Here is an 18,691-nt window from a genome sequence, read left to right as displayed (position 1 = left end):
AAGGAGAGAGGGTGACATGGAAGATAAGGAGAGAGGATGACATGGAAGAGAAGGAGAGAGGATGACATGGAAGAGAAGAGAGGATGAAATAGAAATTAAACAAAAGAAGCACATTGAACGTATACAATTCTTATAGTGGCTCCATGTTTACAACACTTGTCTATTGTGAAAATAAAGCATATTTCCTGTAAAAAAGGGGTGGTAATAAATGCTATAGTTTGAACATTTTACACATTTTAAATTTCATATATAATAACATGCATGTGAGTAAGGAAAACAAAGAGTGAAGGTTTTTCTTTTTGTTACAACCTAGGTCCCGTTGGCAATTCTCAGACATTAACTGACAGTACAAGACATGGAACCGACATGGATACCGAATGATGAACATAAAACCTCATAAGAGCAAGCTATTGAATAACAAAAATGATCTTGAAACATTGGGAGCTGGAAGTGATCCTGCTACACAGGCCAATGGGATTAATGCTGTCATACTGTCCAATGAAAATTGTTACAACACCCAGGCCAATGTAGGTGATCCCAAAACAATGGCTGATGTAGGTAATCCCGACACAATAGCTAATGTAAGTGATCTTGACATACCTGCTAATATAAGTACTCCTGACACAATGAATAATATAAGTGACCCTGACACACTGGCCTATGTAAGTTATTCCAACACGATAACCAATGTAAGTAATCCTGACACCCAAGTCAGTGCAAATTATCCTGATACACAGAGCAAAGGAAATGATCCAGGCACAAAAAAAATAGTGATCCTAAAATAGAAACTGAAAAATATAATCTTGGCTCATTGATTGGTAAAATAATACCAACGACCCCACTGGATAACCAAATTCTGACATGGCTATTGGTGAATTTATCCCTGACTTTTCTCCAGAATATACCCTGACACACTGACTGCTGGAAGTAATGTTGAATTAGCAATGAATGACAATATCCTTGGACACCAACCCTGATCGGTAATCCCAAAACAGTGACCGAAGGAGAGATTACCGTGACATCAGCTAGCAGTGATAATTTAAGAATGCCAAGTGATGGAGATATTCCTAAATCAATATCAAAGTGACCTAAACTGTTCTGGCCAACACAAAAAAGCTACAGCCAGAAATGGTAATCATGTAAAAAAATCAGCACTGGAAATCTGTAGAGACTTTTGGTCAATGAAACTACAGTAATGAGAACAAGACAATCCAAGTATTGGGTTTGGGCCTTAACAGATTGATTTGGGGAAATTTGAAATTATTCCATTTCAGTCTAACAGGATGATAAGCCACAGACTGCCTTCAGTCCATTTTAAAAAAGAATTGAGGGGCAAGGACACATAGATGGAGGAGGTGACAGAGGTGGCATGGAACTCGTGTTGTTGTGAAGTGAGATGAGCATCATGGCCGTCTCACATCTGTTTTTGAAAATGTTTCATTAAATAAAAATGTAAACTTCAATCTTACCTACCCATCTTCTTCTGTCAATTGAAACCACCACTACTTCCCACCACTACATATCTCCCATCCTATTGTGTGTGGAATTCCCCCACCTACTAGATTGTAAGCTCTTCGGGGCAGGGTCCTCTCCTCCTGTATCACTGTCTGTATTAGTCTGTCATTTGCAATCCTTATTTAATGTACAGCACTGCGTAATATGTTGGCGCTATATAAATCCTGTTTAATAATAATAATAATAATAAAGCAAAACAAAATCTGTCCGACTCTCCACATTCCACCCCTGGATGCCACTATCTTTCTTCTCTTGTTCCTCTTCCAGAGAGTATTTGGCCATCTTGATTGGCAGTGCTGGGATAACATAACTTCTTTGAATGTACCCGGAGTTCATTAATCCTGGCACAACAAAGCTAATGCTGAGCATGTGCAACTCAGCTTTTTGCCAGAAACCAGGTGTGATCAGGCTTTTAAGACCTATTGTTGCAGAAGGGCTATCACCCGTCCCTTTCTGCACTAATGACCTGCCTGGTCATACGAACTTGTAGTAGTGGATTACATTTCTTAGTATGACACAAGCAAAGATTTGATCATGTAGTATACTAATAGATCCTTTGCTAACCACTATTGAATGATTCAAACCAAGACCTCCACCACAATTAAATTAATCAAACCACAACCTCCACTACCAATGATTGAATCAAAGCACGACTTCCTACTGGATCGCCCTTGGAGCCTTGGAGAGCTCCAATAAATCAGACCCAATAAATCAGACTCATTAAATTATTTTTGTGTTATCCTGTGTATATTATTTGGTTTTAAACAAGCTACATCTAAAATATATATAATTGTAATTAATAAAAAATTGTAATAAATATAAATATGAAATTGTAAAATCTGTTTTTATTTCTTTCTATCCCAGAAACACAACAGGAACGGAGTGGAAAGAAAAAAGTGAAAACATTAAAATGGAGTGGAATTTTCCTATTTATTAGTTTCCCCCGAAACGGGCTCTCCAATTAGAAGATGTCCCCTGATCAACTGTTCTGAGGACACCTGTAAAATTTTTAGATATATTCTATTGATATTAGCCACCAGGACAAATATAGGGACAGTTATAAAACCATGACAAGGGTTCTAACACTTCCCTACTCTGTTCAAAAGAAACAATGGATGCACTTTATATAAACAAATGTCCTCAATGCAGCAATGAAGCCATTATATCTCACAAGCAGCCACCACCGCGGGTACATGTAGGTCCCGGCACGCAGAGCAGGATGTGGATGCATAAAAGGGTTTCATGGGATCAAGTGATGGGGAAAACAATATCAGCTCACTTCCCTACCTGGTACGTCCCACAATACCTATTACCCCATCAGTGACTCCGGCATTACTGAGCCCAATTATTAATTTGAAGATCAATTATGTATTTCATTTGTGACTGGTTTTCTATAAACTGGAGTTTAAACTGATTGGCAGGCTGGTGGGAAGATTTAATAGAGGGAAGGCATTCATAACTTTCTATGCCAAACCAATCAAACTCAGTCCCCCATAATAATTAATTTGTGATAAGTTTCTACACACATATTTAATGTAAAAAGTTTCAATGCCCTCCCCTCAGTAATAGTCATGGCATGATGGCAATGATAATATAAGCAGTCCATGCCTGAATAAATGTGCATAGGAAGAACGTGGATGAATGAGGATGAAGAAGATCAGGGTAAAAATTATGAAAATGAGATTTTATGAAAAACCAAAAGGATTCCCATCATGAAATCAAACTTGAACCTCATCTCTGTTCTTTGCAATTCTAAGTGCTTTAGTAAACTAAATGTTTTACAGTCAAGTTTAAGATCTACATTGACAACAAAATATTTCACTCTCACGCTGATTATCACACTGTGAACACAGAATTATGTAATGTGTAACAGTTCTTTTAAAAATTCAATGCACCGAACATGGAAATCCAGGTAGTATACTCCGTAATTACAGAGCAATAAGGATATTCGTATTATGCTCTGATACCTTTGTATCCTGGCTCCACCTTTCCTTGTAGACTTTGATCAGCTTGTAAATTGTGCATTAGACAACTTCACAGAGATTTGTGCACAATCTACAGGAAACGCCTACAGAGTGGTCACACAATTTGCAATGCTGGCTTCATCTATTGGAAAAAAGTTGTGTGTGTTGAGAAAGGACCAGAATTATTAATAGAGACACAAGGAACAACAATGTCAATTTTTAGCTGGTTCCTGGAAAATATGAGAAAATGCAAAGATTAAAACCTTTTCTTAACTGTACTCACACAACAAAGATCAGAAAGCACAAGAGTCAACGACAATCACAGCAAAACTGCAACACAACTCAGAGGATTGGGAATCACTTTGTCAGCCAGTAAAGCAGAAGATCAACACAACCGATTCCAGCAGCAGAAAGTTCCTGACCACTAACAACAATGGAAAGCCAGAGTCAGGGAGAAGCAAATAGGAAATCTCAGAATGTAAAACGTCTTTCAAATACTGACGCCATTACTTCACAAGAAACTGGGAAGGAAAAGGCAAAAAGTTTAAATACAGGGAAACAAAAGGAGACTAAACAAAAAAAAAGAAATAAAATGAACAAAGTTTCAAATCAAATATTGGAGCCAGTTATCACAGTGACAACCAGAGACCCGGATGTAAAGGATCGTCCACCAGAAAAGAAGAGACGACAATGGTAAGAGGAGCCCCATTGGTTTATGGCCACCGATTCTGACTGATAACTATTTACATTGTATTCTCACATATTGTACATAATAAAAAATGTTGGAAATGTCCAAGATGGAAAGGAGTGTTTAGGCATTAAGGTTATTGTAGACTTTTCAGGCAAGCCTATTCTGCCTAAGCTAAAAAAATATTTTGGGTAGAGCGTTGGGTTATGTACAGACAAAAATATAAGTTATTTTGAACAAATGATTCTTAACTAATGGGTGCTCTTACTGAATAAAAGCCCAAACCATGATTCCACACAAACAGCAATGATACATCAGAGTGTGGCAGATTGTTATGGTAAGTAATTGTTCAATTAAACAAATATGGTGGATGCGTCACCAATAGAGGAAGAGACAGGTAAGAAATGGTAAACACTGTAGCTATGTAAATATGTTAATCCAGATATCTTTCACTGATATACAAAGATTTAGATGAGCCAATCAAATTATTTGCATTATTACTGATTCTGACTTTTGTAATCCAGTTTGGGTTCGCATGGAGCCCAACTGACACCCTGGTTTGAGGCCTTGGCTTGATTAATAATTTCATCTCACTTGGTGAGCCAGATTTAATAAAGCTTTTTAAGACCTCTAGAAGATAGGTTTTCATGGGGGAAGTTGGGTTATCCAGCAAGCCTGGGTTAAATGGCTCCCCCAAGTTTTCCCATGGTAGTATATCTTCTTCAAAGCTTTAACAAATCAGACCCAATGTCATTGTGCTCTGTTTACCAATTTGGCCTGTCTAAAGTAATAATAACTTGACTCCTGGTACTACATCTGCTTATTCGGTATTACATTTTGTCTATTATCATCTATTCTTATAACCCCAATCTGCTCCAAGGTCAACAATTTTTTGGGACACTCAAGTTAAAAAAAATAGATTTTTCTATGAATGATGAGAATGGAGTCAGAGAGCTATAGCAATCAATTTCAACCCAACACTGGCAATACCTCTAAAAGCATTGCTGGCTTTTCTTGACTTCTAGTATACAAATTCTACCAGATTCTACTCCATCATGAATTCTCCCCCCTGACCTCTCCCATGCCCAGATGGCCCCAGACATGATTATTTCTGACACCCTATTGCAAAACTTTTATTTTATCTAAATGTATATTCGCTGAGGAAAAGAAACTCTGATGTTCCATAAACCAACAGTTACAGAGCTTACCCAGCATGCTTCACTTTCATGCCACACTTGCAAATATATTAAATATGCATTCCATTATGTTGTGTTAGGGATTTGATACTGATTGTTTGCAGATACTCCTTTACAGTATTAAGCCTATAACCCCATTAATGTCAAGGTCCACATGGACAAGGAAAAAAAATCGTTAATTTCAGAACACTGTGCATATTTGGTTTTCATGATAAATAATTTATCTCTAGTTTTGAGGCTTTTTCTGTATAAGGAAGTAATACAAGTAAATTGTTTGGTATTTACAAAGAACAAAGTACAAAATCCACACCAAGTAATCATGTTCCTTATTGGCAATATAAAAAGTGCTCATAACACTAGTGAGTTCCAAGACCTCTGATTTATTAAAGCCAACAGAGTTTCTTCCTGGTAAAATATGATTGTAAAGGATCTAATCCATGTCCTGCTATAGTCATTGCTTAGCAGAATCATTTCTGGAAAAAGCAATGAGTTTGAGGCCACCATTGTTATCCTACATTGCAGATTGCTCTGTACATTCTGGATCATTCTACCTAAAGCTTACACTGGCCTTTCCTCCTGGCCCACAGGTTAGCACACAAGTCTGGGTATACAAAAGGGAATCAGAATGGGTAAATTACGTAACCTCCTAAGACTCTTTCTGTACATATTTCCTATAAGATACAACTTGGGAATATCAATTTCCCCTTCCATAACATTCATATTATTTTTTTCCCTTTTCAGTTTTAAGGTTTTGATGCTGTCTTGGGAAGTAAGCCTGAACCCCATTTATATGGCAGCTTGCTTGACGAATGATAATAAGATCAATGATTGCTCTTACATCGCACTTTCACCGCCCACAAAAGACTCAGACTGGACAACTCCAATAGAACAATCCTCAATGGTCATCTTTTACTCTTCCCCAAAGTCAAAGAAACTGCTGTACAAGATGGAACGCTATCTGGATTATAGCATAACCAAAAAGGGTAAGATTATTATTATACATTATCATACAGCGCCATCATATTACGTAGCGCTGCACAAAGTCTATAGTCATGTCCCTAGCTGTCCATCAATGGGGCTCACATCTAATGTCCCTACTTAAGTCATATGTCTTTAATACAGTCCAAGGTCAATTTTGGGGGGAAGCCAATTAACCTAACTGCATGTTTTTGGGATGTGGGAGGAAACTGGAGTACCCGGAAGAAACCCACACAAACACGTGGGAACCTGCAAACTCCATGTAGATGGTTTCCTAACTCCATGCTAACCTGACTCCATGCTCCATACTGAGTCACCATACTGCCCAAGATTAGTAAAGATTATTTATGACAATAGGTGATGCATGAAACAACAAGAAATAAAACACAAAAATTTGCAAATTACCAAAGGCTAACCAAGGAGCAACAGATATAAAAAGTAACGTCTAATCACTTTGTGAAAGGGTCCATCTTTCTATCTAACTGCAACAATAGAGCCAAAAGTTTTGTGGGCCAGAAAAAACCCTCGGGACTGAAATAGCAACGTTTTTCAAACACTGGTTGCTTGTACGGAGAAGGTATCAAAGTTTAATGTCTGATTCCTTCCCTACCATGGTTTTCACTAACAAAGTCCAACTTAATCCAAAATAAAACAAAAAAATCTGCAACTTTGCAAATAAGTGCACACAAAAACTGCATAAAAGGAAAGTGGTGAACAGAATTTGTTGGCACTTTGGATTTTAGCTAATGGGGTTGTAATGTGACCATGTGCCATCCACAGTTGGAAGAAAAGAGGTCAGACTTCATTTTTCAGCATCCCAAGATTACAATAAAGGGGGCAGGCAGTGTCTATACTCTTTAGTTCCTGTACAACCTCTTATACTGACTCCAGTAGTTGATATTTTCAGTTGTGTAACTCATTGTCTTGCCTCATGCTTCTCACACGCAATTGGCAGCCTTTCAAAGTATGGTAGTGGCTTGATGAAACCACTTTGATAATGACACTACTAGGACTAATGTTGCATCTATGTGCAATAAAATAGCAGATCCATGTAAGAAAGATCAATTGTAATATGCCAAACAAAGCAATAGAAATATGTTTTGGCCGCAGAACACTTTTTACTTAAGATCAGTATTTTTTAGGCACTGGGGCACTTTGTAAATCTATTCTGCTGGATCATGCATTTTGTTTTACTTAATCTAGGACAAGAAAAGGTGCTTGTGATAATCCTGGATGCTGATATTGGGAATACAGAGTGGAAAACTAAATGGGCGGAAAATAAATTTTCTAAAACTCTCAAACAGTTCAGAATATCTCAGACAGAGCTGGACTGGATCACCAGAAAAGATATCCTGCAAGAGATGCTGGAAAAAATAAAACAGATAAGAAAATTCCTAATAGGTTTCACCGGTGAGCTTCTTCTTCATCTTCTTTTTGTTGACCAAGTCGTGCATGGCTAGGAAAGGTTTTCAATGCAGCAAAAAGGAGCAATCAGGATAAATCGGCATGAATGCCTGCTTAATGGTGCAAAGTTTTAGGGTTGTTTGACATCCTCGCATTACAGGAATATGTAATCAAAAATCATTTTTCACTGCTAGGCAAGATAATATATGAACCATGGTAAATTGAAGCACCATTAGCATTGAATGGCATCAGTACACACAATATTAGTAGCATGCAATGCATGCACATAACATCACTCAAACCACTGCTGTGTGTTGTTGTGCATTACAGAAAATGAGCAGATATGATGTTTATGCATTAAGATTTTTAGCATTCCCTAATGTAGGGTAACCAATTTTATGCTATTCTACTATGCTACTACTGTTTGCACTATGCTATTACCATAATGCATAGTGCAAAGGGTGCTGAGTATTGGCTTGAAATTGCATTTATACTTTTTTTGGGGATGAATTTGGCTGCTTGTTCCTACAAGTTCCTTTTAATACCTGCATTACTTCAAAAGCCTAAAATAATTATAAGTTATGCCTGCAGGGTACTGTTATTCCACCAAGCTCAGATAAATAAAATGCAATCTGTCCTATATGTGCCAAGGCTACTACTATGCTGATACATGGGATCTGTGAGAAGAACAAATATTGTCCAACAATATAGGAATGTGGATTCCTTTTTTTAATTCTTGTTATTATTTAGCTGTTTTTCTGATCTGTCCAGTAATCTATTGCAAAATGTTTCTTTTGTGCAGAACCTTCATGTAAAGGACTGGTCACAGCCACTTTCTGTCCTTCTGTAAAGTTTTCTACAGGCGCCGGTAGTGGGTGGGCCTGCTAGGTCCCCTCTAAGGCTCTGTCCTCCTTTTGGGTAACACAGCAGTGATATCACCAATATTTTAACAAAGTGATATTTGGTTTTATCAATGCATTCAGTGGGCACAAAAGTGATAAAAAACCTTTAGGGCCATTGAGAAGTATATTTAAATGAAATTTGTTGTTGTTGGAAGAAATATACCCAGGCCAGCATTATTTTCCATAAAGTTGATATGTCTAATCTTCCATTTGCACACTTACTGTAGTCAAGGAACTCATTAATTGGTTTATTAAATGGTATGCTCCATATTATAGGTGAATCTGCTCTTCATGGTTGGTGGATCTGGTCAAGTCAACAAGACATTGGCATTTGCAGGATTCTCTTACACTGATCTTCTCTTACTAACAGGTACTCAAGAGAAACCAGCTGAAGGTGGGCCAAGCGTCTCTTCAGAAAATGTAAGCTCCTTAATAAAAAAATAATATGAAACATTCATTTAATTTCCCAGTCTGTACAGATAGATCCCTAGAATATAACATCATGCAGAAACAAAAAAACAAATTGACTTTCTTAGACTCCAGAAGTGGCAATGACATGGAAATGGGGACGACATCCCGAGAAACAGAATAGTTGTAGTAGGTAGTTGTAGTAAAAGTAGGTAGAACCTGCGGCACTGGAAAATCAGCCTCCATCCCATACGAGGAACTGTGGTGTATCACATGATTAGTTGGCTTACAAACATAGATGATATGCCAAAGATGGGCTTTCGCTGCCAGATATGAGAGGATTGAAGAAAGCTAATGGTTGCAACAGCCATGGGCATGTTTCTATTTTCTTCAGTCACCTCCTAACTAATTAATAGGAATGATTTCAGTGTTTGTATAGGCAAGCCATCACTCTTATCAAACACATGGCTCATCAACTTCCCCACTGGACCAATAAAATTCCCCTCTGGGCCCATCAATTTCCCAGCTGGACCAATCAATTTCCCCACTGGACCCATCAACTTCCCCACTGGACCCATCGAATTCCCCACTGGACCCATGACCTTCCCCACTGGATCCATCTAATTCCCCACTGGACCCATCAATTTCCCCACTGGACCCATCAATTTCCCCACTGGACCCATCAACTTCCCCACTGGACCCATCAACTTCCCAACTGGACCTTCAGCATGGTTTCTTGGCACTCCTTAAGACCACAAAAGAAGCCATTGAGAAGCTGAGTGGAATAATGTCAAGATAGAAATAGTCTCCTGAGATATTTTGAAGAACATTGACTTGTCATATTCAGAGTTGAACGGCTAAATTAGGAGTGTAACATAAAAATAATTTTGCTTGTAAATCACACTGTAATTCTATTATTTTTTGTTTTTTTTTTTGTTATTATATGTATTAGTATAATTTATGTAATATATTTCTGTGCTTTTATTTCAGAAGGTGACAAAAAAAATACAAAAAACTGAGAAAAGTGCAATAAAAAAACCCAGTAAGGAGGAAGAGCAGAAATCACCAAAAGAGAACGCAGAAATGAGGCGGAACGTCTACATTGTGTCATCAAAGTCAGACAGTGATTGGCTGCAGACACTTCTCCAGTCTTTATATTTCAAGGACGTAGTAAAGGATGTAAAGACCATTGTAACCATGGACAGTGAACTCGAGGGACCCACAGATCTGACTTCCATTATTTTGTATTTTAGCAATAGCAAAAGTCTATCATCATTCTGCTCTCAATTGGAGAACAATGCCACACTCCTGTCTAATTTTGGTAAGATTCATTCCTAGCTATTTCGTCATATAGCTACAAGAATATATTGATGTGAAGACATTTTAATCTCTGGCGAGAGAAGAGAATCTTTTCTTACAGCTCTGGATAAGACTTGGCACTAAATTGGCACAGATTCTATATCTCCTAGCCAAAATGTAGAGCCATTTATCCAACTGTACACCCAAAGCCGCTGGTTTATAGACCTCATACATCTTAATATAGAGCCATTTATCCCACTGTACACTCAGAGCTACTGGTATATAGTACAGATACATCGTAATATAGAGCCATTTATCCCACTGTACACTCAGAGCTACTGGTTAATACTCTAAAATAGAGAAATATCCTGTTTCAGACATTTATGAAGCAATGTTTCTTTAGAGTAGATTGGGAATAGTCAAAGCAGCATATAATTAAACCTTTTTTATTAATCAGAATCTTTTACACAAAAATTTGACCCCACAATAATGTTTTTACCATCACTGTATTTCTTTCAGAAAAGAAGAATATAATTGTGGTTGTAGATAACTTGGACAGCAAAGAGACGGAGAAAGAAGCTACAATACTCTATAATAAATCACCGATCGGTAAACTCTCCAGGCATCTCTTACTTTTCTGGAAGGAGGAGAAGGAAACAAATTATCTGAAACTTCTCACATGGAACGAGAAGGCTGCTGAAGAAGCTGTAGGAAGATGGAAGGCGTTCCAAGATGCTATAAATCTAAGAAGTAAGAGTTTCTAAGTAGTACGTAAGTAAGAAAGCAGAGAAGTAGTTCTTCTCTTGTTGAGCCTGATTTATTAAAGTTCTCCAAGTCTATAGACTATCACAGGGAAACCGGGGTGATCCTCAGTGGATTTCCTCAAATTTATTTGCTTCTTGTTTGCAAATGATTTCAATCCAGACCACATCCAGTCATTCCTTGCTCTATCTAAAAATAAAAATAAAAAGCTTTGGCTATATTTGCACTTTAAACCAAAATAGCAATTATTGAAATATACAGCTGGTCTAGTGTCTAGCACGCTGGCTGTTAACAGAACTGGGTCTCAGGTTTGAATTTCGGCCTGGATTCTATCTGCATGGAGTTTGCAGGTTCTCCCCGTGTTTGTGTGGGTTTCCTCTGGGTACTCCTGTTTTCTCCCACAATCTAAAGATATGCAGTGAGGTTCATTGGTCCCGGGGTGTCAAACTCAAATACACAGAGAGCCAAAATTAAAAACAAATTCACGGGCAAATCTTGAAATTTATGGAAAAAATTTAGTAAATTTTTCTTTCTCATTAGATAAACCCCTTTAATATGGAAACAAAGAGGTTTTGCTTCACAATCAATCTGGAACAAGCTTATAACTATTATATATATATATATATATATATATTTTTTTTTTTTTTAAGTTTAAGAAAAAATCTTATACTTCTTTCTCTATTTGTAGCCTTCTGAGTTAAATTCCAATGGTAACCTTTCTGCACAGACTAACAATAATAATAACAATATTCTTCGATGAAAATCCAACCATTCAAGTCCATGCCTTGTAGTAACAAGAAAAAGTAAAGCTGAGGGGGAGTGCTGGGAACGCCAGCCGCGGCCAATGCCGAGCTAAATCTTATAAGTGGCCACCGCTGGAACTCCTTCTTCATTGAAATAGCACTGCTACTAAAATTCCCGGCATTATTTGAGTCTTTAAGTCCAATGCAGGGCCACACATAGGCAGAGAGCCCGCTGGTTTATAGATGCAAGTGATGCCAGGAATTGTAGTAGCAGCGCTATTTCAATGCAGCGGCAGGCCAGCTGCAATTCATATTTAGGATTCATTTGGGGGCAGATTTGGCTCCCGGGTCGGAGTTTGACACCCCTGCCTTAGACTTTATCAATGACATATGACTATGGTGGAGACATTAGATTGTGAGCTCCTTTGAGGGACAGTTGGATGCGTGATGCTGCGTAATATGTTGGTGCTTTATAAATACAAGTAATTCAATACTGAACAGCATAGAATGCAGAATGTTGATTAATTTTTAAGAACACAGGACTGATGACCTCAAAATATAATAAACTTCTTTAATTCTTCATTTGATTATATCACAGATTTATCTATGTAATGTGTGCATGCTTTCGCGGAGTATTCCCATACTGAATATTGCTTGTTTCTTTCATTTATTGATGTTAGGAAAAAAAAACATCGAAATTTAAAACAATTATTGGTATTACGCCTTGTGTTGGATAACACCGCTGTAATATACAACATTTCTATTCTGTTTTAATTTCACAGTTGTGCAGCCTGATCCACCCAGACCGGTAAGATTTACATTTTTTCTATTATTTACTGTATCTCCTAGAAAATTGGTGCAATACCATGTTTAGGGTGAGAATGAGCTTCTAATGTGACCTTGCTTGGCAAAATTAGCATAAAAATTTTAAATTTAAAAATTTTAAAGCATTTGTTTATAAAGCTAGAAATGCACTGTCATTTGTAGATATTTTGGGGCAGTATAACACGGTCACACTCGGAGAGACAGAATTATTTATTAGGGGGCGCTATGTACTGCTAGGTGGTGGTGTGAGCCCTAAGAAGGGCCATGGTGCAGAATCCAAGTAATAGCCTGATTTTCTCCAGAGCCTCTAGTGGTGAGGGTATTGCGTTGCAGAATGACAAGTTGCATTCTTTGGGCACACCATGGGAGGAAAAACAGAGCGAGGTACGAAATCATTGAGTAGTGGATTAGTCAATTATGATAAATCTTTTTGTAAACATTTTTAAATTTCACAGAAATGTCCTAATTTTCCCCAACATTCTAGTGATGCAAAACTTACAAATACGTGTTGTATACCTTTCCAAACTGTTTGGAATTCACAATAGACCAGGGAGCCACATAATTGTTCTCAAATTCAGAATTAAAGTCTGTATTGGATGACTTTTTCTATCTCTTCAGAAAATTGGGACTGTCGGGATCTTCTCCAGATCGGCAGAAAGTGATTACGCTTGGTTGGTAACATTGCTGAAATCCCCCAAATTTCTGAATTTTGTGGATGATGTCAGACCTTTCTATATATCTAACAAGAAATACGAAGACTTTTATCAAGCTGTCAGTAAATGCAGTTTTGGGATTCTCTATCACACCAAGAACAGAGGGAGAGTCAATATCACCAACGTAACCGACTCCTTGTATGATAGGGAGATAGAGGTCTTGTCTTCTGTACTCGGTAAAGAATCACTTGTAAACCAATGGTAACATTTTGACAACAGTATATGTATTGACCTTTATATGAAAGTTTTATGATATGATTATGAATAAATCATTGATATGGAGTAACAGGAAAGACCACAGGTCAGAAATTGGCTATGAAATGGTGAAACAACAAGTGATCATTGGTCCTAATGCTACCTCCTCCAGACTTTGAATGTTGAAAGTTTTGGCCAAGTTAGGACAATCTTGTCACTGATTTCCTTTTTGACTTTACATCACAAATACATGCAGAATGTGTGTTATTTTATAGGAATTAGATCCTTCTGCCCCTTTTTACTCCTCATTGCTCTTTTAAATTGGGTGTACAGACCAACAACCCCATGCTATGACAGCTTACTTTACATATAAATCTACACATTGGTTATTGAAGGGAAAAGCAATGAGTTCACTTTAAAGAATATGTATAGTCAATTTTTGGATAAAGAAGTAAGTTGTTAAACCCCAACAATTTTATATATTTATTTGCTATTTTGCTGGTGAACATTTTCAGTTCCTGTCCCAGATTTATAAAAAGAAGTAAAAGTAAATCTCTATAAATTAAGGAGATATCTGCACATTGACCACTGGAATGGATCTCTCCAACAGACAGCTTCTGCTATTATTAGGAATGAGTGAGAATGTCTCTTGCATTCTTGCAAAAACTTCCTTGAACTTCCAATGGTTCCACAAAATGTTAGTATACTGATTTCGCAAAACAATCGGAGGATGAAATTAAAACAGGAAGTTTCCCAGAGCTGCATTCAACCCAGGGAATCCTCCTGTTTGCGATCCCCAGGGCACTAGAGGTTAATCAACCTCCAGTGCCCCGGGGATCACACACTCTTCTCAATGAATGCAGCCACAGCTGTATCATTTGTAAGAGATACTTATATTACAATGTCAGGAGGTTCTCCTGTGCCGGGCATCTTTTCAATGATTGCAGCTGTTGCTGCATTCATTGAGAAGAGTGTGCGATCCCTGGGGCACTAGAGGTAATTACCTCTAGCGCCCGGGATCGCAGAGGATTTCCAGGGCTGCATGATGCAAGAGCTCGACCTCCCGGTGAATCAGAAGGCCATTCTCACTTACATTTTCGGTAAGTGAGAAAGGCCCAATTCGCTGCGAGATCGAACTTAATATTCTCACTCGCTCATCCCTAGCTTTTTTTTTATTTTTGGATAAGATAAGCAATATTAAAGTAATAAGAGGTCCTTACTCTACCCATATTTAAATTGTATTCATTTACCATTTTTTTTTTATTCCCTCCTTCCTCACCTCCTTGGTATTGCATACTTAACATTCCTTCACTGAGCCGCCACTTGGTTAAAACACCACAGCAAGAAAAGGCAGCCTTCAGTAAGCTCCATGTTGCTCACATTACAGCAAACAGAATGATATGGGCTTTCTCTTATCTAGCCCCAATGTGACATCCCTGGGCCAATCACATGCTTTTATGTGGAATAAGTCACATGCTTCTCCATACTTAAAAGTACAGAGTATGTTCTTTATGCCCAAGAAGAAGCGGAATTGAGGAACTTGTTGCCTTTCATGGACAAAGTTCAATTTTGTTTTAGGTTTTGCATCTGATAGACTGACCATCCATAAATCACTGTATAGAGTTTTTGGAGATCCTAATATACTAGAGTAGTAATGACGATGGTGGTAACATCACTGCTTTTCTGTCTGATACAGGACAGTTTAAGGTTTTGGTGATTATAGATGACCTCGGGGACAGCAGCCGGAAGGAACAAGAACGGATTCTAGAGTCTCAGCCAAGTATTCTGAAAAACTCCCGCAATCTGCTTCTTGTCACCAAGGAAGAGAAAGAGGATGAAGAAAAGCTTGCAAATAAAGTGATGGACATGTTTGAATCCCCTGCACATGAAGAACTTGGTATGTTTGTTTCAACAAATTTTGAAATATAAATCACCAGACCAATGTAATATGTGAGAGAAAATATAGTATATGTAATAAAAATGGGGTCATACATTACACAAAGGGTTTCCATTCACCTTTCATGTATTCTTGTTTTATAAAATGTGTTTTTGGGAAGATATTGAAATATATATGTTCTTCTTACTAGATTCAGAGGATTTTGGAGGAACAGATGACATAAATATACAGCAGGAAAGTGACACAACAAGTTCAGGTATAAAGGATCCTGCAACCAACAGGGGAACGGAAGTCACTAAAAGCATTGACACTGCTAAAAATGATACAAACAACGGTGAGAAGACAACTTATACAGAGAGTGGCGTGCAGGGTTTGGGGGAACAGACAGACGCAGATAAAGATGTTAAAAAGAATGACCCCAAGAGATCCACCAAAGTGGATGACACCAATAATTCCATCAGAGAGGACGGCACAAACAAAAGTGATAAAGAAAATGGTGCAGAAGATTCTGATCAGAAAACCATACATTTGGTTGGAGAGGATAATAAAATGAAAATAAAAACAGGTAATGATGTAAACAATTTTAATAAAGAAGATGAAGGTGAAAAAAAAGATAAACAGAATACCGAAATTAAGGGAATAGAAACTGATACCCAGAATGAAGCAAAGCAGACTGCCAAAGTGATGGAAACAGAAGCAATGGAGACTTTGTCAGAACAACTTTGATAAAACTCGACTAGTGCTGATACAGTACATGATCAGGAAGAAAGATGATGGGTTCCTCGGAGCTTCATACCCCCCCCCCCCAACCCTCAACACATTCGTTCGAAGAATAGTCACACATCAACTTTGGATTAAAATTTTGGACATGTTGGCCACTTTTATTTACAACAACAACTTATTTTATTTAAATAATATTAACAGCAACAATAACATAACAACAATAATATAACCAGCATCATTTTAATTACAGTCCTTTTACCTACACTACTGGGTCAAGGTCCGTGAGATCCCAATAGAACACCAACCTATATCGCTTAGTAACCAACTGTTTTTTTGGAACTGTCCCTGTCCCGTATACTCCGCCTCAGGAACAACTATATTTGGTTCCACCTCTCCATTTCTTTACTTCTCACCATCACTTAACACATTTTTGAGAAACACCATACCTGTGATGGTTTTCTACCCCTTCCGTGCCACATACCAACAGCCAATATGCCAAATACCAGCCACATACCCTCATGGACCTTACCTGCTCCAACCGCCTAATTTCAGGATGGGTGGGTAGCTGACTTTTTCTACCCGTTCTTTTCTCAGCTGACCACCTTACTCCACCCTACGCTTGAACTTTCTTGGCCCTTCCCCCACTTCTTCACCATACCCAAATCTTACCTTCCTCCACCCCTTTGCTCCCCATAATTCCTCCTTTCTCCCTATCTTGCCACCCTTTTGCCTATCCTCTTTTCTACATGCTCCAGGGCTCACCTTCTGAAACATCAGTTGCTGATGAGACCAGGATTGCTATTGAGCAGGGAGGAGGGCAAAGGGTACTTCTGTATTGGGCCCTCTATATTCAATTTAATGTCCTCCTTTCTCAGCTTGTTAGTATCACATACTCAACAATCCTTCATTGGACTGGCACTGCTGATCATCTTAGGGCAAACAGAAGGCAATGGGCTTTCTACCACCCAGCTTGATTTTTGCAGAGCTAGATATTTGAGATGTGGGGTCTGGGAACCTTACCTAGTACGGAGCTCAGAATTTTCTGATGGCAGCCCTGGGTGAGACTTTTGAGACTTGGTGAGAGACATTAAATGAAATGTAATTTGAACTTTTTGAACCCATGTGTCATATTAGTTCAAATGAAATTTATTTTGCAGTAAACTGTCTAATAGGGTTGGCAAACAATATGTTTTTTCCACATTTGATACATCCTTCTTGTTGAAATATAAATTTCAGAGATTATAAAGTACCTATGGGAGACACGAGGAAGAAAGAAATTGTATTTGTATTATTGTGTTCATACTCTGGATTTCTCATGTCCACTGACCCTATCTGTTAACATAGGACCCCACATGGTCCATGGCTCGGGGAAATGAGCATGGGATATGCCACCATCATCTTTCTTCATAGCTCACACCACAGTACGTATCATGTCCTAGTGACAGTCACATGGTTTATGTGCGTTCTATGTGATTAACTGACACCCATCATGGTTCACATGGAGGTTATGGATCAGTTATTATAGTTATATTGGTATTATAGCTATTTCAATAAAGGAATTTTAATACTGTGTCTGTCTTCTTGTAGCCCACCTACCTGCGTCTGGGAATGAATAAGTGGTACAAATGTACTCTTGTACTCATTTCTGTGGATGAGGTTATAGATATCTGGAAGTTCTAAAAATAAAAATGGCATCCACAGCATATCCCTCCTTTTTGTGACCATTTCCACAATCATTAAAGAAGGCATTGAGCCACGTATGGTAGAGGAAGGTTGGATGCAAACTTGCTGCCCCTTATTCTGGCCACCTAGTCTATATGCTAAGTAATGTTCTGGTCTACAACGCACAATAAAAAATGTGCTGACAATGGATGTCAACGGATCATAAGATTGAAGAAAATATTAATAGCGGCTTTTCTTAATTCTTGGAAAAGTAAATGTTTCTCTTTGGTGAAAATTATTCATTTTCAGACATCTTCAAACAGGGTGACAACTCTTATACTAAACTGCAAGGTCAGCCACCCTGCCAGATAGACCGGTCACATGACACTCAGATACCACCAATCACTACTCCTTCCACTTTCACCGCGTCCAATGAAAGTGCAAAAACATTTTAAAGAGCCCTCATTTTAATATGTGTCATGACAGATTGTAATAGTTCACATTGTAATAGAATAACCCTCCTTCTTATATGATAAGAAGGTACAACACATATGCAAATGATCTTATTCTATTTCCAGATATCTGTAATAAAAATAAACTCTGTCAACAGTCCAATGTCATGGGATATCCTACCAAAGATTGAAGGAGGAAGAGAAATACAGAGAAAATTACGACCTGAAACCAAAGATTCCATTATTGCATTTTAGGGTTCAGGTTTTCCTCGAAAATGTGACTCCTGCAAGTTGAAAATTCAATGTCCCATCAACTTTATGTAAGATTCACTCAGGATAGTTTTTTCCCTCTATGCTATAATGCA

The 18,691-nt window shown here is 38.0% G+C and overlaps 2 protein-coding genes across 2 annotated transcripts in view; both read left to right on the top strand.

Moving 5' to 3' along the window:
- The window catches only part of LOC140334850 (uncharacterized), an 11,169-nt gene extending 9,712 nt beyond the window's left edge, over positions 1-1,457 (top strand). The window contains exon 8 of the mRNA XM_072417116.1: positions 314-1,457. Within this exon, the coding sequence (XP_072273217.1) occupies positions 314-381 (68 nt within the window). The 3' untranslated portion in view covers positions 382-1,457. The remainder of the gene's footprint in view (positions 1-313) is intronic.
- A 2,122-nt stretch (positions 1,458-3,579) lies between these two features.
- On the top strand, positions 3,580-16,009 carry LOC140334840 (uncharacterized). Its single transcript, XM_072417102.1, has 9 exons — positions 3,580-4,172; positions 6,105-6,346; positions 7,545-7,751; positions 9,018-9,067; positions 10,046-10,376; positions 10,874-11,104; positions 12,642-12,667; positions 13,303-15,489; positions 15,680-16,009. Exons 1-8 carry the CDS (start codon positions 3,913-3,915, stop codon positions 13,600-13,602), a joined length of 1,647 nt encoding a protein of 548 aa, XP_072273203.1. The 5' UTR covers positions 3,580-3,912; the 3' UTR covers positions 13,603-15,489; positions 15,680-16,009.
- Positions 16,010-18,691: the final 2,682 nt, after the last annotated feature.

The sequence above is a fragment of the Pyxicephalus adspersus genome, chromosome 7 (assembly GCF_032062135.1).
Source record: "Pyxicephalus adspersus chromosome 7, UCB_Pads_2.0, whole genome shotgun sequence".
Lineage (NCBI taxonomy): Eukaryota > Metazoa > Chordata > Amphibia > Anura > Pyxicephalidae > Pyxicephalus > Pyxicephalus adspersus.
The sequence above is the reverse complement of the archived record's forward strand: the minus strand, read 5'-3'. Positions and strand labels throughout refer to the sequence as shown.

What these genes read in the sequence shown, in the direction of transcription:
- LOC140334840 (XM_072417102.1), top strand. Translation starts at nt 3,913, where the DNA reads ATGGAAAGCCAGAGTCAGGGAGAAGCAAATAGGAAATCTCAGAATGTA. An exon ending in GAAAAGAAGAGACGACAATG is followed by an intron (nt 4,173 to 6,104) that starts GTAAGAGGAGCC and finishes TTCCCTTTTCAG; the next exon opens with TTTTAAGGTTTTGATGCTGT. An exon ending in ATTCCTAATAGGTTTCACCG is followed by an intron (nt 7,752 to 9,017) that starts GTGAGCTTCTTC and finishes TCTTACTAACAG; the next exon opens with GTACTCAAGAGAAACCAGCT.